We start from the raw sequence: 23,737 nt of genomic DNA, 5'->3' as shown, positions 1-23,737 counted from the left end.
ATGGTAGCTGTTCTACTTCAGATACTACTCCTTAATGTACTCCTTAATATACAGCTCTATACTTAGCTGCACCAGCTTTAGTCAATCTTTAGATAAGTGTTTGTAACTCCGATTCGTGCTTAGATTTGTTAGAGGAACTAAACCCTACTCTCTCCCTTTATCACGCTCTCATGTCTTGCCTCATTCTTGTTCTCCTAAGGAGTTTCAGAAGAACCACCATTATGTCTCTTGACCCATAACAGAGCATATGATCAGTAAAAATGTTCCTCTAGGCAGATGTTTCAGGAAAGCATATATTCCATTTTTATGCATTAAAACATATTTGTTGAGGCTGTGCTAAGCTGTTACTAAAAATATTAATATCATGATCATTGTCATTATAAAATAAGAATAGTTTTCCTTCTCCCACTCCTAACCAATTTGTTATGGTTAAATACCATTAGATCCTCACATCAATGTTCTGACATGTAAAGCCTCTTGTGAAGAATTGAGGACAGTACTTCAGCAAAAGGGGGATAAACAACCATTAAAAATGTGGTTGTGACATTTTGGGTGTCTATTATTTCCCAGTGTTTGTTAGCAACATGCTAGTCAGCTAGTTCTTTCAAACAAGCATCATTTTCTGAGTGAGCTTTGCTTCTTCCACTCACAATGTGTGAAAAGCTAATGAATTCTTAACCACTCAATGCACTGAAGTGTGCCAGACATATTTTGGGATTTACATCTTTCTCCTCTTCTCAGGTCCTGCAAGATTTCCTTCTACACAAATGCATTTCCATGTACAGTACTAACCATAAATCTAATGCCATCTTACACAACACTATCTGTACTCTAAATGTATTAAACCCTTTACACTGGAAATTGAGACTGGCTATTAAATCTGTGTTGGACAGGCTCTGCATCTCTGAGCTGAGAGATCTAATCTAAAATGAGTCCTTGAAGTGCTATGCTACAACATACAACAGAGTGCTGGAGGCTTGAGTTGAGAGCGAAACTATAAAAGCTGTTTGAAAGGGGACAGGGAGTGTACTCTAGAAGCTTAATATTCTATACAATAATGTTTTTAATTACAAAGTTGGATGCATTATAAATTACATTTACTCTTTTGACTAGGGGTAGCAGATCATTTAATAAAAATATTTATTGTGATTAATCATATATCACTTATTAGTAATAATTGTTTCATTTGGTCATAATAGACCCTAAAGTATAGATTAAGCATTGCATAGTTAGTTTTTATAAATTAGTTATAGATATGAGTGGATAATGAGTGTCATCAGAATGTGTTTATTGTTTTCCGAGTGCAGTCTTGAGCCCTTGAGTCCTACTTTACATATATATATATATATATATATATATATATATATATATATATATATATATATATATATATATATATATATATATCAACAGACAGACAGACAGATAGATAGATACTAATTTCTGTCTTTATCACTGCCTGAAGTTGCAGCCATTTGCTCCTACATACAGATACACTACAAAGACATTGAGAATCCTCAGAATTTCCACCTCTGTGACTGTCTGCAGTGGGCTGTTATTTAATTAAGAAAACAAATGAGCATATTTTAAATATTGTCAGCTGCCATCCATCCATCCATCCATTATCTGTAACCGCTTATCCAATTTAGGGTCGCGGGGGGTCCAGAGCCTACCTGGAATCATCGGGCGCAAGGCGGGAATACACCCTGGAGGGGATGCCAGTCCTTCACAGGGCAACACAGACACACACACATTCACTCACACACTCACACCTACGGACACTTTCGAGTCGCCAATCCACCTGCAACGTGTGTTTTTGGACCGTGGGAGGAAACCGGAGCACCCGGAGGAAACCCATGCGGACACGGGGAGAACACACCAACTCCTCACAGACAGTCACCCGGAGCAGGAATCGAACCCACAACCTCCAGGCCCCTGGAGCTGTGTGACTGCGACACTACCTGCTGCGCCACAAAAAGCACAACTAATCATTTTCAATTTAATTTTATTTTATGTTTAAAAAGAGTATAAACCTATGTACCATTTGAGTCTCTCACTGAGGGAGGTCACTGGTCATGTCTGTGATTCATTTATAAATGTGGCAAATTTGACATCCCTTTTATTCAGGCTGATTGGACTGGATGTCAAAAAATGGCAAACACATAGTCAATTTGTCCTTGCCTTGTTTTTCAAAACAAGACTCCACAAACACTGTATGCCCAAGAATTTTAGTGAATTCAGCTATTTTGATGTGCACACATTCTGGACATGTTTAATTCTGTTCTGTAGCTCTCAGCTCTTTATTTACTCTTATTGTTTCCTCTCACACTGTTTCTACTGTTTATTAAATAAACACATTACATTTATCAGTTATACTGATGAAAACACAAGTGAGGTTGTCCAGATATTGGGAAGTATTTGCACTGTTTTAGACAGGCTATGATGTTGTAAGGAGACCCAGCTGATGATGGATCAATGTCGAATGCACACACACCCAGGCAGATCATTCCTAACAAACACTGTGCTTATTCCTGGGTCATCTACAGGGGTCAGACAATGAAACTGAAACACCTTGTTTTAGACCACAATAATTTATTAGTATGGTGAAGGGCCTCCTTTTGCGGCCAATACAGCGTCAATTCGTCTTGGGAATGACATATACAAGTCCTGCACAGTGGGGATTTTACGCTATTCTTCTTGCAGGATAGTGGCCAGGTCTCTACGTGATGCTGGTGGAGTAAAACGTTTCCTGACTCGCTCCTCCAAAACACCCCAAAGTGGCTCAATAATATTTAGATCTGGTGACTGTGCAGGCCATGGGAGATGTTCAGCTTCATTTTTATGTTCATCAAATCAATCTTTCACCAGTCTTGCTGTGTGTATTGGTGCATTGTCGTCCTGATACATGGCACCGCCTTCAGGATACAATATTTGAACCATTGGCTGCGCATGGTCTTACTGGTGCAATGTGCAATTAATGAAGATTGGCCACCAGGCTGCTCCAATTTAGCCACGAAACCTCCCACACTAAAATGACAGGTGTTCAGTTTTCAGTTTCATTGTCTAACCCCTGTAGATGTTGTATTTTTGAATGTTAATCTGATTTTAAATTGGCCATGGAAGCACATGAAATTCAAAAGTGCACATATTATCTAGATGATTGGCTTTCCAGTGATTGACCTCATCTTCACCGTAAAAGTAAAACAGAAGGGTGGCACTCATTTTAAATACATGCACATGTGAAATGTTTGTATTGTTCTGTACTGGCAGTCGATACAAATAATTATTTAAAAACAAATTGGAATGGCCACTTTTCACAAACCCAACAAATCCTACTGGATTAAATAATATGCTATACATAAATAAAATAATGTTACTTCTACACCTGATTTACTTTTCCTCACATTAAGGAAAGGAAGTGTGCTCTAAATTTCCAATTCAAGTTGACTTTATGAACTTCCTTTTTTTTTTTTGTCTCTTTCTTATTCCGAAGGTCATTTATGAACACATTAATGACCACTGCCGCTATCTTATGGTCCCAATGCATTACTTCCCCCCATAATTACAGCCAGCACGCAGGGCCAGATAACAGCAGACAAAGGAGGAGAAATCTACATCATTTGAAATTAAACTGCTTCTTTAAGCTCTCTAACACAGTTGGTCACACTTTTATCAAAAAAAAAGGAGCAAGCTGAGCAAGGACAAATCTAGCTGGCTATCTTCTACCTTACATTTCTGGAGTTCAGGTTAATCACACACACACACACACACACACACACACACACACACACACACACACACACACACCACATGATGATGAATCAGTCTTCAATTTTGTTTCTGCAAAAAAAAAGTTCCTATGGATGTCAAGAAAGAGACAAAAAAAGAGTAGGAGGCATAATTTAATCTCTCCATGTTCTTGTGTCTCAGTCTTTGTCTTCTGTCACTTACACCCAGGCCTGTATGGATTTGAACAGATGGGCGAGCTTAAAACACATGCATTATCCCTTTTAAGTCCTGTAACGATTGGCCAAGTGGAACAGGTGTTGCAGTTTTGAAGCATATGATCTTTTATCCTGGTTTACTAAAATCAAGTGTGACTCTACAATATTTAAATGTGCGACTGTGTACAAAAACACAAACAAACATGTTTATGCATCCACATAAGCAAGCAAACAAACACACAAACTTTCATCAAAGCACAATACCGCCTGCAGATTTATGCCACAGATGTTGAGCTAATCTCCCAGCTGTGTGAAAGAGAGCTGATCATAAACAATGACTGAGGATTCCTGCTCAAACATGTGCACTAACACACATGTTCTAAAACAGCAGTGTGGCAGTGTGTGTGTGTGTGTGTGTGATTGTATCACCTCTAACCACTGTGAGTTATTGATTTCTGTCTGACCTTTGGAAGAGATGTCAGACAGAGATAGGTTGACAGAATTCTCGATGTGAGTGTACGTGGTACGTAATGGGCTGTGGTTTTGTGTGTGTGTGTGTGTGTGTGTGCACAAATTGATGGTGACCCTCAGTAACCCTGTCTAAGCGAGTGGTTATCACATATCTGTCTGAACTGATCACAAACATTGATTTCCAGCAAAAAGAGTGATTATTAAACAGCCCCTAGTCAAGATAATTCAATTAAAAACACACACACACACACACACACGCACACACACACACACACACACACACACACACACACGTGTCAGGCAAACGTTGGGGATGAATGTGATTGGTTAGCACACATTGGGCAGAGATTTTCAAACACCAATAAAGCTCTGCCCTGGCCCTCATGATTTGCCTGTTCTGACTGCCAGAAATGACTTTGGAAGAAATAAATGTGCAATATATCTTTCTCTTTTTTTGTACTGTAGACTTAGTTCTGTTTTATAATTTGTTGGACGTGTTGCAAACATTCAACATTTTGCTTTACTTGAATGGAGTATAATGTAACTGCCTCAGCGGAAGCTGCAGAATGTTATAATCCTCTGCTGCCAATTCTGAAGAAATACTTTCCTGCCCATTTGAGTTTTGATTCCTGGAGCAATTTAATATACATGGGAATATTTGCACACATCTCACTGAGCATTACTGAAAGTCTGAAAGCTGACACTGACATGATCTCATTAATTTATGTAGCCTTGCAGTTATTTATTATTCTTTTTATTTAATATTTAATAGATTTTTCAAATGAAACCCCTCAGTGTCACTGCTGGACTGGGAATAGTCCAACAGACAAAAACATCCAGCCGAAAGCGTCCTGTGTCCACCGATGAACGACTAGAGAAAGACCAACACAAAGTGTGCAGCGACAGATGAGCTACTGTCTGACTTTACATCTACAAGGTGGACCAACAAGGTAGGTGTGTCTAACAGAGTGGACAGTGAGTGGGCACAGTATTTAAAAACTCGAGGCGTACTGCTATGCCTGATCCACTCATGACAGCACAACACATGTTAACAAACCACCACTACCAGGTCAGGGTCACTGCATCATTGAGAATGATCCACTACTCAAATCATACCAGCTCTGTGGGGTCCTGTGGTGATCCCAACCATAAAACAACAGGGTGCTAGGAGGCCAACAATTTATGCAGAGCAAGAGACTACACTACACTACAGTCTGTAAGTGTAGAACACCAAAGCGATGCTGTATGGTCAATGGAGCTGAGAGAATGTACAGTGAGTGTAGAAACAACAATATGGTCATAATAGTATCACTGACAAGTGTATGTTAGTGTTTAATTGAGTATACTGGTATATATTTTTGATGCAGAATGAGGTACTTGGTAAAAGAAATAATAGGATGTTACAAACAATATTGTTTAAACGTCCTAGTGTTTTGGTGAGTCCTGTATTTGCTGTGCAGTGGATGAGAGTTTGCTGGAAAATGATGTTTCTTGAGTGATGATGGTGTTTGGTGTTGAACATTGGTGTTTGAAGGTGAACAATGATATTTATTTGGGAAAGTGACATTTATTGGTTGGAAGGGAATAGCTGTGCTTCCTGATCTTCTGTCCATTGATCAGAACAAAATATTTCCACTGAATTCCTACCTTTCTTTTATTACTTGGACAAATGTAGAAATTGGTGACAATGATGGTCGTTCCAGGCATCAGGTTGAGCTTAGTGTAGGTGGTGCCATAATCACTGGATCTACAGAGAGAGAGAGAGAGAGAGAGAGAGTAAATAACCACATTTACAGGGGCGGCGTAGCTTGTACATCACACTGAATCACATCCTCAGCCTTCAACTATGATAAATACATAATTATCGAAATAAGCAACAACAGAAATATGACTCATCAGATCATTCTGCCCAGAGATGATTTACACTCATTATGTATTTCTATGAGTGGAACAAAAACAATTTTTTTATTATTTTTTTATTATTGTGCATTGACATATTTCATCAACCACCTGCTTCCCTCTAGAGCTGTTTTTGGATTCTAAATAATACCTCAGTGGCTTTTTTTTCACATAAAGCTGCATTCACACCTGCAGTGATGTGTCAAGTCAAAATAGCCAGACTTCATTCATTTTCATTGAGAGTGACTTTTTCTGGTGTTACTGGAGACATTTAGAGATTCAGACGTGAAAACATATTTAGTTCTGCGTTTACTGTCCTCGACGAGCAGTGGTTGCTTCTGTGAGCCCCTCCCCTGTCCCAAAACACTCACAGCCAGTCAGTCTCTCAGTAGTTGCAGTCAGATCAGAGAGGAGACCCGCATGCCCAAAGCCATTGATGACTCTGCCCTGAATGTAAATATTTCTATAGCGTGACGGTGTATCACTGCATTTAACTCATACACCTGGTCCCTAGCCCGGATAAAGAAGGAGGTTTGGTACTCACTTTTTGTCTTCCCAACGACATTATTCTTCTCTTCTAAACCATCAATTAAAATTGATCAGTTATGCAAATTTGCAACTTTTACGACAGTCAATAGCTACTTTCCTCAGGTGACGGCCTCATGAAACTGATTGAGAGAACGCTGGGAGTGGGCAAACTGTCATCTAAGCAAAAGGTGGCTACTTTGAAGAATCTAAAGTATGAAATATATTCTGGTTTGTTTAACACTATTATGAAAAAATAATAAAAAAAACAAAGAAAAACAATTGAATGAGAAGATTTATAAGCTTTTGACTGGTATTGTTCATTGACATTCACAACACAGTATGTGGAGGAAGGCAACCCTCCCTGAGTTAGTGTGTCCAAACATTTGACTGGTACTGTATGCTCAAAGCTGTGTAGATGCATTCAACAAATGTTTTATTTTCTGAAAATGAAGGTATAAATAAAGAACTTGTCCACTCCTTTGCTGTATTAAAGGCAATTTTCACAATTTTAATAAAAAAACACTTTATGAATTCAAAAGATGCTTCCACACTATTAGCTGATGTCCAGTCTTTGTGCACGACTCGAGTTACAAATCAGTTTCTGTGATAATTCAAGCAGTGAATAAAAACATAGGCAAACTTCAGCAACATACAAACAACAGCCGTTTCTTTCCTCAAACATACCATTTCACCTTAAAAGATGCAGAGCTTCTGAATGTAAACAAACCAGAGAGAAACACATTTCCCCAGAACTGTTGATGTTGCCTTTAAAAATGGCTATTCATATACAAAGACTTTACCCAAGACGGTAGAACCTCACACACATCACTCAAACTCATCCTAAAATTATTGGTTGATGCTCCCTCACTCAAGAGAACACAGTTACAGTGCTCCTCGGCGCCAGTGCCCCTCTAGTATCTCTACCACATGCTTATCATTTGGCATCGCGGCCTAAGGACCCAAAGCCATACATCTCAATGAAAAATAGATTTGATTGTTTTCAGGGCCACTCGTGTTCCTTTCTAGGGGAGCTGAGTTCCCCTTCACTCCCCCTGCTAATCAAATGGTGAACAAATACACTAAAAGGACCAAATTAAATTTCTGAATTTCAGCCAAAGTCATTAATATGGTCTCTTTGGCAGGTGGCAGTAAATACTAGACATCTTTTCCTAGACATCTTTTCCAGATCTAAACAAAGGTAGAGCTAGATGAAACCAGCTAGAGATGGATGTTGGTTCTAGGATATTTTTTTCCCATGACAGGCCAAGTTAAACAGGTACTGGGTGCGGTTGTAACTGCTGGGATCAGACTGGAGCCGCTGGAGCCGATCAAGTTTACTTTCAAAACACACTTATACAGCCTGTTGCATATGAAAACACTGAAACAGAAGAAAGTGGTTTAAACCTCATTCAAAATCCACACTGGCTTGCTTTCCTGGAGGAAATGTAGGTACAGAACCTGGGAAATAGATCATTTGTTATTTTTAACTGTCATACTAACCACCGAAGTACTGATATCACAAAAGGCTGGAATTTGAATATGGGCCATCCAACAAAACTACAATAAATATTAGTGCTGATTATCGATAAAAAAATGAATTAATCACGTGATTTTCTGAAATTAGTTGCAATCAATCGCATTGTCCCTTCTGAAGACTGAAGCTATCAATACTGGATAAATGTAAAATATATTAATCAATTTAAGATTCACACAATTATATTCATATTAGTAGTGCTTATCGATTTAAAAATATAATCACAACAATAAAGTACCTTCTTGTGGGAGATAAATATGTAGTGTGACATTACAAAACGGTTCTTTATTATTTATTTTAGTGTCTCAGTGTAGTTTTGATGATTTATGTATTAGAATCTATTAGAAATAGATTTAGCTAACAAGTAAAGATACAGATATAGATACCAACATTTTATATAGTTTTTTTCTTTCTATTTTTAATCTGGTTCAAAATGGTCAAATAAAAGTAGGCTAGACTTTTTATTTTTATTTAAATAATGTATAATGTCTTGCTCTTTAATTGTAAAGAATAGTTACAATTTCAAAGCAAAGCAAGGAAAACAGGGAACAAAATTAGCAAGGAAACAGGGAAGCTTTCAGCACCTACAGACAGTGTTTATCATTTTGACAAAACACTCCACATGAACATTTTTCTGGTCATGAATTTTGTATTAACTAACTACTGTGTAAATGAATTATAATAATACTATATTTGTAATTATATTTATTTATATCTGTTTGAACTACCCTGGCATTTTAATGTTTTAAAAAGGGCCTAAATAGATGTGAATCATTTCTCCACAGTCATTACTTAAAGACACGATTGAACATGAATAAAGCCCACCATTACCAAAAGATTCAAAGATGCCTCTCTGCCCTTGCAGCACCTGTATTCTCCTCAACCTCTTGGTGCTTCACAGCATCATGATATTTGTTATAGCACCAAGTTTGTTACAATAGACGAACCATGAGCCATATTGTTTGGTGCCATAAACTTTTCTAAAAGGTGCTATATGGAAACATCTGTAGCACATTCTCCATGAGAAGAACCCCTTCACAGTGCAAGGTACCCTTTAATCAAGCAAAATCTGTTCAGGGATCTATATAGAACCATTTTCTTTACTAAAGAAGCTTTGTACAGACAACATTTTTGAGTGTGTGCAAAAAAATAATTATCATCAATATTTTTGAGCCAGAATCGTAAATGTAAACACGAAGCGTCTGCAATATCAATATTTACCCATTGATCCGCCCCTTCTTATACAAAAACACTGTAGCTCAGCACACTTGGAGGAGAACACTAACTGCTCTACACATACATACATACATCAATACTCCAGAGAAAAATAAAGCAATTATGAATTCTGGGCCCTATGGCCACAGATGGCAGAGGTATCCCTGTAGTTCCAATTTGTTCTCCCCTGACAATAAGGCCAATGCTTACAGAGTTGCAACATTCAAGAGCTTTTAATTATTATAAATATTTATAAAGAAACAGTAACAACTATAGAATTTTTATACCTAAAGCAAACCTCTGAAAGGGAAAGGAAGTCTGTGGAGTGAAAGCTGTGTCTTGTGTAAAATTGAATTTCCATGCTTTGCTGTCACATTTTGACAGTTAGTCCCCACAGAGTGAGTAAAATATAGTATAAACACACACACACACAGAAACACACACACAAATACACACACTTACTTTTAGCTTTATCCCTCACAAAGCAGAACTGTTTAACCTGAACAACACAGACGGGACACAGACAGAGAAATGAAAGTAAAGGCGACAGAAATAAATAAAGCAAAAGGGAATTGAGAGTGAGGCACTGGGGGAGGGGCAGGGGGAGAGAGAGGGTGGGTGTTGGGGGGTGGAGGGGCTGTCACTGCCAATTATGTCAGACAGAACAGAGCTCTTACTGTCCAGACAGAACAAGGGAAAAAAGAAGTGAAAGAGGAAAACAGAATGAAAAGAGTAGAGAGTTTAAGAGAGAAACGGAACAGAGCTTTGAGCTCTGGGAGAACATTCTTTCATACTGAAATCTGGAGAGAGTGTATTTATTATAACATGACTAATGTGACACTAAGCCAAATACCAGACATTTCTAAAAAGTGACTCTCATATGACATCACCATTAAAGTGAAAGTCCCATGGAAAATTCATTCATTGATTCATTCGATGTCTGCAACCTCTTATCCAGTTCAGGGTCACGGTGGGTCCAGAGCCTACCTGGAATCACTGGGCACAAGGCAGGAATACACCCTGGAGGGGGCGCCGGTACTTCACAGGGCAACACACACACTCACACTGACATTTTTGAGTCGACAATCCACCTACCAACGTGTGTTTTTGGAACGTGGGAGGAAACCCACAAGGACATGGGGAAAACACACCCAACTCCTCACAGACAGTCACCTGGAGTGGCACTTGAACCCACAACCTCTAGGTCCCTGGAGCTGTGTGACTGCGACACTACCTGACCCTCGTGTCTTAACACATCTTAGCAGCGCATCATTTCAATCTTTCACCAGCCACCAATTCAAGGAGAGTTTGAACCTCTGGCGTAATATACTTACTGTTTAAATACAGATAACCAAGGTCACATTACAAAAAGAGCCCTGTTCTGTTTTCCAAATCCAACTATTAAATAATTGTCATGCTTCACTGATGTTTAATAAGGTGAATAGAGCCTCTGTTGTTGCTACTACAAGCTCAGCACTGCAGAAGCTGCACTATGTAACTTTACGACTACACTAGGGGGATACCCATAAAACTCAAATCTTACCTAGTGTTCCATTAATCATACAGAACAAGATGGCAGATAGTGCCATGACACTATGATAATATGGAGGACCAAACCTGCCATAATTAAAAGTAAATAAATATACAAAATAAATAAGTGAGGAATGTAAAAACAATAAATAAATAAATAAATAAATAAATGAATGAATGAATGAATGAATGAATTAATATGGGACATAAACCAAAAACAATCCGGGGGGCTGGGGGGTATATAATATTATTTATAATTGGTATATTTATGCCTATATATTTTCCCCCATTCATTCATTCATTCATTCATTCATTCATTCATTCATTCATTCATTCATTCATTTATTTATTTATATATTTGCTCCTCAACATATGCTAATAAAGGGCTCATGTTCAGGCTTAGCAGTCAAGTCAGACTAACAGAGTAGTTGATTATAATAGAATATAGATAGATAGATAGATAGATAGATAGATAGATAGAATCTTTATTGCTGATGAACAGCCCCCTAAGTATCATATAACAGGAAGGAAAAGGGAAAAAAAATGTAACAGGAAATAAATGAATGCAAAAAATAAATAGTTATATAAATTCATAATTAATTCATTTTATTGACTTATTTATTTATTAATTTCTAATGTTGGCAGGTTTGGTCCTCCAAATGATAGCAGTAGTTAGCAGTAGTTGAGAAAAAGTTGAGATCAACTCAAATCCTCTTAAAGCAAACTTGAGATATTAGGAGTTTCCTAAAAAAGAAATAAAAATTAATTGCAAAAAAATTATATTATTTTATTGTAGTGTCAAATTTGTAAAAATCCAAGATTTCCTCTACATACATTTAATGTTTGTATTTGGGGGCTGTCAAACTATTTCATCTGTAAAGAAAAGGATATCTTGCCGAGTTTTATGAAGTGCAACAGTCATTAATTTAGGACCAGGTTTGATTAATGGAGTCTAGTGACCTTTTCTTCTCTGCTGTGTAATAAGGAAGTGTGATAGCACTTAATAATAGTGGGTGGGATGTCGTAAGAGGGAGATTAATTGGACCCTGCAGTGCAATTTAAGGGGTGTGTAAATTAATCAAGCGTGGCTTAATAACTGTCAAACCGCCATCGAGTCCTCTCAACGAGAGGAGAGGATGGTGCGGAAGGTTCATCACAGGGAGGGGTTGGATTTCGGAAATCTTTGCCATTTGCAGTTCTGTTGTGCTAACACTTGGATACTGAAGGTTTAGCGGTTCTCCATGACGAGAATAAAGAATAGTCACTTAGAAGGTTCATTTATTGTGGGATGAACGTAGAGCTTAGCTGATCATAATCGTTCAGCTCAAAAATGCTAACGTGGCTAATGTTTAAAAAGTGCTAGCGGCTAATTCAGAGTGATCTGAGACCAATTTGCATGGTCTCTTTACTATAATGTGTTAGAAATGATCTCTGCTCCTAAATTATCTTCATTACTAGTCATTATTCCTCATGTGGCCACTGTCTGAGCTTTCAACATGTGCTATAGCATGTTTTGCCTCATTGCTTTTGTTGTGTACACTGCAATTTGTACACAATCCAATTTTGCTAATTATGATGATACAATTTTTTTTATCATTAAAAAAATTGAAATACTATATTTAATATTTAAAATTATTGCAAAAAAAAATTAATTTCTTAGTTAAGCAGCACCTAACTGCTGCACTATTTAAGGTGGACCTGTGAATTTGAATAATACGCTAGGTTCAGCAAGCATGTGATTATTTAAGCACAGAATAGCACAGGGTTAATAAATTTTTTTTTTACCCAAGCGACCCATATTTTGTCCACTGATTTTTATCACGACACACACAGAAACAGACAACAAATTACTCTGAACATTTACTATGTCATAAAATGAAATATAACTGATGTTGACCTATTTATTTCTCGACACCACTATTGACAACTTTCAGAATTAGGGTGAATCCAATTTCTGTTTTACCTAGGAATATAGGGTCCCAGTTCCTGTTGGGAAATAAACCCAATGATTTCAATATTTTCTTGTTTAACAACTATGAAAACAAAGGTATGATTTTTAATGTAGAAAACTAGTATTAACTTTCTTAAATGCAAATTAATAATTTTACCAAATTCCTTCCATGTTTTGTTTTATCTTACTTTCAAATAAAAAAAACTAGTATTTAAACTTGCAATTAATCATGATTAATCACAGAATGTCATTGTTCATTCATTCATTCATTCATTATCTGTAAGCGCTTATCCAATTCAAAGTCGGGACTATGAACTACCTGGACTCATTGGGCGCAAGGCGGGAATACACCCTGGAGGGGGCGCCAGTCCTTCAAAGGGCAGAATGTCATTGTGATTAACTTAATTATATTTGTAATATAGTTTATGACAGTTTTCTTCATAACAAGCATAAAACATCACTAGTATGGCGCTGATACCTCAGAAAGTAACTAATTAAGTTCCAGTTCCACCTACATAACATTCTGGCACCTCACGTTACAACTACAACATTTAAGGTGGAAGGTGGAAAGCTGCAGAATAAGAAGCTGAATTCAGTTTCATATCATAGAAGAGTTAGGAGTAGGTGATAATATAGGATTGTTGAACACTTGTGAAGGTTTATGATGCTTAAATTTTCCTTAAGTTCATTCATTCATTCATTCATTATCTGTAACCGCTTATCCAGTCGCGGTGGGTCCAGAGCCTACCTGGAATAATTGGGCGCAAGGCGGGAATACACCGTGGAGGGGGCGCCAGTCCTTCACAGGGCAACACAGACACACACACACATTCACTCACACACTCACGGACACTTTTGAGTCGCCAATCCACCTACCAATGTGTGTTTTTGGACTGTGGGAGGAAACTGGAGTACCCGGAGGAAACCCACACGGACACGGGGAGAACACACCAACTCCTCACAGATAGTCACCCGGTGCGGGAATCGAACCCACAACCTCCAGGCCCCTGGAGCTGTGTGACTGCGACACTACCGTGCCGCCCTCCTTAAGTTTAGCAGTGGTCTAATATTGCTACAGACCGGTGCAGAGCTAATTTAAGGACACGAGTAGCCTGGGAATGAATCACTGCTTTTTTTTTATTACTGTTCTAATGAGGTATCAAGCTCTTGAAAGGTTTTCCTGTTTAGTATAGAGGAAGATATTAACCACCACACTCTGTAAGTTCCAAGGGTAACACTCGAAAACAAGGTAGGAGTTAAAACAAGAAAAAAATTGATTCACTCTTAAAGTTAAAACAGCTGCAACAGCGCTAACTACACAGTCTGGGTCAGCAGCATAATATAAAACTTGCACAAAGGGGCATTTGTGTCCATGTTCATTTTGTATTTATGTGCCTGTTAAAATTCAGTTATATATATATATATATATATATTTCCTCTGCATCTCAGTATTGTATTATTATTATTATTATTATTTCCTCATTTATTTTTTAACCTTAAAGTGTAAACCTAAAGAAGCAAACTTTAGACACCAAACATAGGTTAGCTGATTGACTACATATGGTGTAATGGCTGGCAAAGTGGGTGATTTTGTCATTTTTGTTAAATGACTGCTGTAAATGAACACTTTGCTGATTCCCTGCAGCACTATCTGCCCTATCTCTCCAGTTTTAATGACTTTTCTGTGTGGCAGGTATTCCAAACAAAAATGGTATTGACTCTGGAGTCTAGAGGGATAAAACTTTTTGAAAGTGTTTGAATTAGTCATTATATGAGGTTTTATAGAGTAGAAAATTCAATGTTCCCGCAGTGAGTCTTTGAAAGTAAACATTTCATTGCACTAGCTATTACTGTGTTGTGATTTATTTCTTTAAAAATATATGGTGGATAATGACTTTTTTTTAAACATTCCGTGTCACTGAGAAATGACATTGAACACTTCATACATGCCCTCTTTCCTAAATTGACAAGAATGATTCTGTAGATTTCTTTGAGCATGTGAGCCACAGCAGTGTGTTCACAACTTCACACACCCACACACATACACAAACATGCCCACACACTAACACACCCACCCCAGAGATTTCACAACTTTGAAAGGTTCACACACTCATTGCCCAGAGTGCCCCGTCAGTGTGAACTGACCGTGCTCCAGGTCAAGGCCATTCTCGACAAAAGCTTAAAAATGAAGAAATAAAAAAAAAAAAAAAAAAAAAAAATATTATATATATATATATATATATATATATATATATATATATATATATATATATATATATATTACCAAGCACTTAAAAATACTGAATAAATGATTATATTTAATCCATTATGGCATCTTATTGGACATCAAATATCATAAATGTTTAGTAAACCTATTCTAATTAGTGAATTCGGCTACTTTTATGTGTGCCCAATTATGGACACAGACACTCAACTGTGCTCACACAGCTTGTATAATTAAAAAAGTATTACCGACAGAAAGAGAATCATTGGATCAGCTGTCTTATTAACTTATGACCAGCATACCAAATACAAATTATTAGCAAGAGGAGTTCAAGCCTCCCAGCACCGGGTTGTGGAACATTCATACTTTGTTCATGCAGTATGTCTGGGATGAACTGAAGTGGTATTTGTGATCCAGAGCTAATTACCCCTCATCTATACCTGACCTCACTAATATTTATGAGTTTGAATGCACTCAAATTCAGCATCTATTCTAAAGCCTGTTCTGAAGAAGAAAGACTGCTTCTGCAGAAAAGAGGGAACAAAACCCTGTGTAATACCCTTCATTTGGATACGTAGATATCAAAACCAGGCCATTTTAAGTATATTGTAAGTCCAGAATAGCAGGATTAACCCAAAGAGCAGTTCACTAGAAGTTCATGTGGTGTCTGACACAGTAGAAAAACTGTTATCCAATTTCACAATATATTTTACAGTTTTGTCTTTGTCTATAAACAAATTTATAGTTTAAAATCATGTCATGCAATGTCAGAAAGCAGATAAGCAAATCTATTAGTTTTAATATTTTATTATAATATATCATTATTTAATTAACTAACTGTTGATCCTTAATAGTGCAGAAAACATGAGGGCTCGTCCAAACCCTTAAATGGCCAGCCTAATTAAATGTATCCTGGGTTTGGTGAATAATTCCTGTCTTTATAAAGCGGAATATGATTCAGTAGCATTTATTTCTGCAGTGTGCAGTAAGTGTGGTGCACTTGTCAGAGTATATTTATGAATGCGCTCTAAAATCCACCAGTTACCATAAACTGTAATTAAGATCTCCTGCTGGCAGTGAGTGGCAAAATGTTCTGTCAATTTTTACGTATCAACATAAATCAGGCATGCTTGTCCATGTCTAAAACGGTCACCCAGACAGTCAATCAACCTAGCAAGAATAAAAAACAACAAAAATAGATAAATCCATCTTCTCTGTATGAAGCCTTTACAAGCTGGTGTACTGCTGAAGAGCTATTTTTTTAAATAGAAAAAAACTAGTGTTTTCAATCGATTAAAAAATCAATTATTGTGTTAATCACAACTACATTTTGTGATTAATCATTAAGTTAAAATGATAGTATTTGCCTTTTTTTCTGGAAGGGTAATAAAACAAATAAATGTGTAGGGTGGTATAAATGACAAACTGGTTAGTTTTTTATCATATTTGAATTTGAATCTCTTAATTTGCTGAGTAAAACTTAAACGGAGAAAGTTAATATCTAACATAACGAAACTTGGAAACACGCTTTAATTGAGAAAGACAATAAAACACCTCCATATTCCCACCTTCAAAAACTTTAGTAGAAATAAATGTGTGGATTAATCCAGGCATGAGAAAATAATGTGCCAAACGTCTCACATTAACTGTTTGGACTGTTTGTACCTGTACATATGTGTGTGTGGAACAGAGAGAGAGAGAGAGAGTGAGAGAGAGAGAGAGAGAGAGGTAGGTAATGAGACAGAGGTGGTAAGAGTAAGAGTTAGTTATTTCATAATATTTCAGCATAACAATATAATGTAATCTACCTTCTGAACTTAGTAGCATGCATTTACATTGCTTAATAAAACTGCTAATACTAGTCTCTGTAAAATGAGTGAATTATGGGATGTTGTGGCCAAATTTGGTAAAATTTCGTAAAATGTGATTAATCTGGAAATATTAATGCGACATTCAGTCAAGAGTTTAATTGAAAAGTAAGTTGTCTGTAGATTCCCATGCTTACACAAAATACAGACTGAACAAATATTGAGTGTGCAGCTAACAATTTGGTATTTTGACTATTCCTACAAATAGTTATGACATTCTGTAAAATGTATTATTTCTTCATCTTCTTGAAGATTTATTTAACTGAGCATGTAAAGAATGACACCTGGCACTAACTTGCTGAAACACCCATTCACTTGCAAGGAAAAGATGCTGTCTTGAGGGCAGCATATGTCTCTTTAAATATGTTTGCATCTACGTCATTTGAAACATATTTCACATATGCAAGACACTCATGCCGTGGTCACTGATGCACTTGCCCACAGTGAGAAATGTTGGATTTTGCCCCTGTCGCTGATAACTGGATGGTTCATTTCATCACATCACAAAAACATGAAAACATGCTAAAACATAACCATCAGAAATGAGCTTGGCCCCGGAGAAATCATTAGAAAATCTGCATTAGGACTGATACATAGTTTTCTCCTTACGTAACAGGTTGCACTTTTGCATTTTTGATGCAGTGGAGGACTCAAAGGTTTTTGAAGTATTCTCAAGCCCTTGTGGCTATTTTTTATCACTGAAGCATTACACTTTTTAAATGCTTCTGAGGGCTCAGAGGTCACACTCATTCAACTCAATCATTTCAAAATATTAAGAATGTAAGATGATAACATGCCTAAATTCTTTTAAAATCTTGCACTGAAAACTGTTTTAAAATGATCTCATGGAATCTGTTACAAGCATTGACCTATAATTGCTTGCAAAAACTATGTCAATGGTGAATGCTTATTTTAATACCTTTCATATTCACCTGCTTCTATTATAATGCTTTAAAACAGTGTGAGATGTATTTTCTATAAATTGTCACTCTTATTTATCTATTTCAAAACATATTTATATTTACAACACACAATCTACATTGTCAGTGAAAACATTGGAAATCTTTTATTATACATATGTCAGTTGAACAGAAGTTCAAGAAAATTAAAAATAAAAATTGTGTTTATTGCATTTCATTTTCTGGAAATGGGGTTTGTACTTCAGTACAGAGAAGATTAAAAAAATTAAAACTCCCATGAATATATTTTAATAGAAACTGTTAAGTAGTGAATGTGTGGCATTCCTTCATTTTATCACATAGAACCCCCATCCCACACCCCACCTCCCTCTTTGTGGCTCTCTGCTCTCTTTTCTATCATGGTGTGACTGTATGTCCACCTTGATCAGTGTGCCCCCCTTTGCATCCCCCACTCTCCGTTTCCTCTGTGTGCACCAATAGTGAGCGGGTTTGGCTAATGTACAAGCAAGAGTTGATGGGATAGACTTGATTCCAGCTGACAGTGAGTGCTCCAGTCTGCACTGAGTATGACAATGCATACATCCACATCAGGGAGTTGAGATTTTTACTCTCCTGATGTGCTCCTCTAGTCAGACTCTACTACGGAAATCTACTAGGGTGGGTGAGGTCAATTCAAGCTCTCAAACTGCCTAAAGATTTTGAATTATGAACATTTATTTTGACAGCAGACCCTATGGCTGAATATGGAGCCCATATCCATGGGCCTGTAGTAGGGTGTCGTAATTTAAAGAGATGCTGGGTTATTTCAGACCAGCCCTATAATTAACCCACTACTGTCCATCTATGATCCTGAATGGTGGTGCAGACAAATCTTGCAGGTACACATCTAGGCTACCCAAACCTGTCTATGTGGTTGCGTTGTCTGGGTCATGACCAAAAGTTCTGGACATCTGCTCATCTAAAAATTGTTTTGAAAATGCAGGAGTTTTCATAGATATTTTTTTTCAGTTTGCTCTTTACATAAGAATTTTTACTGGACATGATTGAGATGTGTAATTGTGTTTAATTGTGGGCAGAACTTGAGTGGGTTTGTTGAAAGAGAATAGAATTGATTTAGCTGGTGTAGATTAGCCAGAAGCTAAAATCATTGGGCACTGCTCTCTCGACCAACCTGCATAATCCCTTTATCCTTGTTCTTTTCAATTTCCACTGATTTTGCCCTTTTTTGCTCTCTCTCTTTCTGTATCTGCATGTCTGTCTCTCATGCCCTTTGTTAGTTCTGGCAGCTAATCAGTGGCGTGAAATGAGCTACCCGATTAAGTTAGCATCATTAGCACACACGTTTGCCAATTGGAGCACGGCACACACCGCACAATCCTCCAAATTAGGTTTATTAGTTATATAATGTTCCACCGAGGCTTCTGGCATTCTCTCTCTCTCTCTCTCTCTCTCTCTCTCTCTCTCTCTCTCTCTCTCTCTCTTGCAAAAGATTGACTTAATGAGAGTGCTGTTCCTGATGCTTGTCCCAGCAGCCAATCACTGATGACCTCCGTAGAGTTTGTCTGAAAGTTGTCCTGATTCTACTGATGGCTTTATTCAAGCTAATGAAGTGTGCAGTAATGTTCAGATGGACTACTCAGCTCCAGAGTCTTGTCCACTAGATCTACTTCCTAAGGGTATGATTCTATGAGGAGACAGTGAATCAATTCGATTCACGATTCATTGGTTTTCAATTTGATTAAAAAAACCTGAATTCAATTCAAATTTTGTGAATTAGTGGGGATATATTACACCATTTTCCAAAAGCTAACATCTTTATTAGTATTAATAATTAGTATGAATCATTATTATTGTTTCTATTCCAACCTATTCTGAACATTCAGCCTCAGTGCTTCTTTCATTAAATGAGAATGAACCTCATTTGGCTTGGTTTTCTTCATTTATGGTTCCACTCTCTGTTTTATCAGTTTTAACGAGGAGAGAGGACAATTCTGGAGTGTCTACCTTCTATACAAGAAATACCAAAAAAATCTGAATAAGGCAGAACAAAAAAAAAAAAACTACAACACTGGCTATCATATTATTTCACAGTGTGTGGGTTGGTAGGAACTACAGATCCACAAAAAAGTAAACAAATAATCTAATGAGCTAAAGAGTTCCTCTAATATTTCACAAAAACTGGATACATAACTAATTTTTATCACAACAAAGTAAACAAACACTGCCACAACCTTAAGAACCCCACACTCACTGCCAAATTTGATTATAAGTCATTAACACAGTGTCTTTGACATATGATGCCAAACTAAGGAGAACTTTGTATTCACAGCCATTCTGGAGGTATTGTGTACGTTCTGTCAACTCAGAGCATTATTTCTTTTATTTTGCTTCCTTTTATTTGTGAAATGGAACGATTGCATTGTGTGAAAGGCTGTAATAGATCCCTTGATTAAAAACGTTCCCTTTAACACAGAATTTCTTGATTACAACTAGCTTTGGATGTTGGGACTGTAATGTAAGTACTCTAATGGAGTAATTTGTTTGTCATATAAACAAATACTGCATCCAGTCATTGGTGAAAAACCCATGGACTTCAGGGTGTTTATAGTTTCATAACTGTTTATGGGGTATATAAAATTCTAAAAATATATATAGTTTATAATATCCAGGTACAAGACTAGAGGCCGCAGTGTGGGGTCAGCACTCCAATTTTTTTTCCAATCGGGTCATGCAGGATAAGATGACAGACCCTGGTGTCCTTGCTGGGTTTGTCTTGGTGTGGAGTCCGCTCACTTTTCTAATGCTTCTCCGGTGGAAGTGCTGTCACTGCTGTCTGAGTGTAAAATATTTTTACCTCCAAAAGGCTGCACTGGTGACATCCCAGGCCTTAAAGGGAATGTCTATGACTGTGGGGAACTGCAGTTGTTTCTGGTGTGTTTACATTCAGAAGCTCTGCATCTTTTAAGGTGGATTTAATAGTCTGTAAATATTAATTCATTGTTTTAATTACCACATAAACTCATTTTTAACTTGATTTGAGTTTTGTAACACATTTGCTCTGTTTATTTCCATGCAGTTAGTAGTGTCTCGAATTTAGAGTGAGTTCCTACTTAAACAATCTAAGAGAGCTAAAATAAGTGAACATCACCCACTTATGGAGCAGAAATAAAGCAATATCCTCATTTCATATCATGATTTTCAATGTTTGGAGGGCTCTTTGCTGTATTGCAGCTGGGAGCATGTTTAACCGAGCTGCTTTTATTTTTCACTTGTTTACAGACGATAAGGTTTCATAAACACATTCATAAACACTAGTTTCCAGCATGCAAACAGACTGGAGAGCTAGCAAATGGTGAAGAAACTTTTTTCTGAACTTTAAAAAAGTGTTTTTTGATTACAGTCATGAACATTGTTTTTAATGCCACAAGACTGGCAAACACCAATTGTCCTTTGAAACTTAATACATCTCAGCACTGGTTTGTCATTGTGTGTTGTAGTGGGGTTCGCTGAGGTTAATGCATTATTGTCTTTGGAATGAGAGCCACATCTGTAATGAACGTGGATATAATCTCTTTAGTTGTTGGTTGTGAGAAGCAGTGATTTGGCCTTTATTAAGCTTTGCCCTTTTCCAGGCAGGAGATGATGTCAGTTACGCCATTTGGCAGATTTAGCTCCAGTCCAGTCCAGTCTAGAAATATTACATAAACTCAGTACATACTGAATGTTAAGACACTGGCTATATCCCTGGTATTAGGAACACTGGGACACTAGTGACACTAGTGACATTTGACATATATAGTCATACAAAGTCTTTTTACATGTATATGACTTAAAGCAGGGTTCTTGAAACTTCAGCCCGTGGGCTTCATTTGACCAGCCCCTTTAATTACAGCAGTGGCAGTGATCCAAAAGTTTCATAGTACAGCACTGCAGAAACTGTACTGTTTTCCCTAGTACAGCCCTAGAAGCTGTAATGTTATTTTAAAAATATTTTGTAGTGTTCCTTGAAGGGTACCTGTCACTGTGTGAACTGTAGATGGAAGTAAGAAAGTGATTTTATGCACAAGGAGCACTATCACATGCTCTTATAACGCCTGTGGTTTGCATCATTTACAGTTGCTCAAAATCAGCTGAGAATACTCAAGCAGCTTGTGTTAAGTATGAAAATGTGTTGTTAATGAAGGAGACATATGCAAGAATATAACTGAAAAATGGCGGCAAAATGGCTTGCAATCTGCTGCCTGTGCTCAGGACATGACTAAAAGCAGTTTCTTATTCAAATTTAATTGTGTTTCTTGTAAACGTTGTTTTAAATCTAGCACCAACACAACACTCACTTTCCAAAACTGCATGAGTTTGAAGTCAACGTTTTGTTCGCTAGTGTCCCGTTCCACTTTAAGTGGTGCAGCATGGGCTCATACTGTATGTACCTGCTGCGCCATTTATGGTGGAAAGAGAAAACTTGATTATGTTTAGGTTTGTGAGGAGCGAGCATTGAGCTTTACTCAGTTCTGTGGGTGCCCACTAGTAATGGACTTGAAACTTAACATTACTTTAAGTAAATAACTGTAAAGTTATTGTCAGTAGGCACCGCAGCACATAATGTTTTTGTTGTTGGCTTAATCCACAGGAGAATAAAAGGGAACCACACGAAAGTCATCGTGGGGCACCTTGGTACAGAGGTCAACCTAACTGCTAACAAATAAGTCTTTTTGTGAACTATTATTGAGTAAAAGTCAGTATGGAAATGAAGATAGTTCTTACACTGCATCGATAGTGGCTAAATGTTCAGTTACAAATTACTCTCTATAATTTGTTTTGTATTGTATAATTCTGTTTTTCACCTCTTGACCTGCATCTTGACTTCATGCATCAGGATCATATGATTAAAAACAACCAATTGGCTAGCATTTGCTGAGTTTTGGGATTAAGGGTGGACTACTTTATTCACCCAGAGATGGTGAAGCCAGCTCCCGGTCTCGGATGGCTCTGCTTGAGTTCATGATCTCCCGATGACTGAGTAAAAGCCTAGGTCTTTATTTTTTTTTTTTTAATAAACTGATATCAAAAGCTCACAGTAACACAACTCCAGGGACCTGGAGTTTGTGGGTTCGATTCCCGCTCCGGGTGACTGTCTGTGAGGAGTTGGTGTGTTCTCCCTGTGTCCGTGTGGGTTTCCTCCGGGTGCTCCAGTTTCCTCCCATGGTCCAAAAACACACGTCGGTAGGTGGACTGGCAACTCAAAAGTGTCCGTAGTTGTGAGTGAATGTGTGTGTGTGTGTGTGTGTTGCCCTGTGAAGGACTGGCGCTCTGGTAGGTTCTGGACCCACCGTGACCCTGAATGTCTAAATGTCTGGATGAGCAGTTACAGATAATGAATGAATGAATGAATGAATGAATGATATCAAATCAGTTAGACAGTGCTTCAGTGCAAAATTTAGACACTAAATCTGCTTCTGCTGATCAACTACATTTGAGGTAAGATATGAGTGTAAGTGGAGTGTGTGTGTGTGTGTGTGGATTCAATTTATATCTGAACTGTTGCTTTAAGTGGCTCAGGTGTGCTGAACGGAGTGTAAATTCAGCAAGGCCCTGTGATCCCTCAGGGCACAATTGAAAGAGGGTGTTCTGAAACACAGGAACTTTATCCTCT

The 23,737-nt window shown here is 37.5% G+C and overlaps 1 protein-coding gene across 1 annotated transcript in view; it reads right to left on the bottom strand.

The window, feature by feature from the left end:
* The window catches only part of sorcs2 (sortilin-related VPS10 domain containing receptor 2), a 337,409-nt gene that overhangs the window by 142,831 nt on the left and 170,841 nt on the right, over positions 1-23,737 (bottom strand). Inside the window, exon 3 of the mRNA XM_066680930.1 lies at positions 6,063-6,162. Within this exon, the coding sequence (XP_066537027.1) occupies positions 6,063-6,162 (100 nt within the window). The remainder of the gene's footprint in view (positions 1-6,062; positions 6,163-23,737) is intronic.

The sequence above is a fragment of the Hoplias malabaricus genome, chromosome 9 (assembly GCF_029633855.1).
Source record: "Hoplias malabaricus isolate fHopMal1 chromosome 9, fHopMal1.hap1, whole genome shotgun sequence".
In the NCBI taxonomy this organism is placed as follows: Eukaryota; Metazoa; Chordata; class Actinopteri; order Characiformes; family Erythrinidae; genus Hoplias; species Hoplias malabaricus.
Note: the sequence above shows the minus strand (reverse complement) of the source record. Positions and strands in the feature narration are given on the sequence as shown.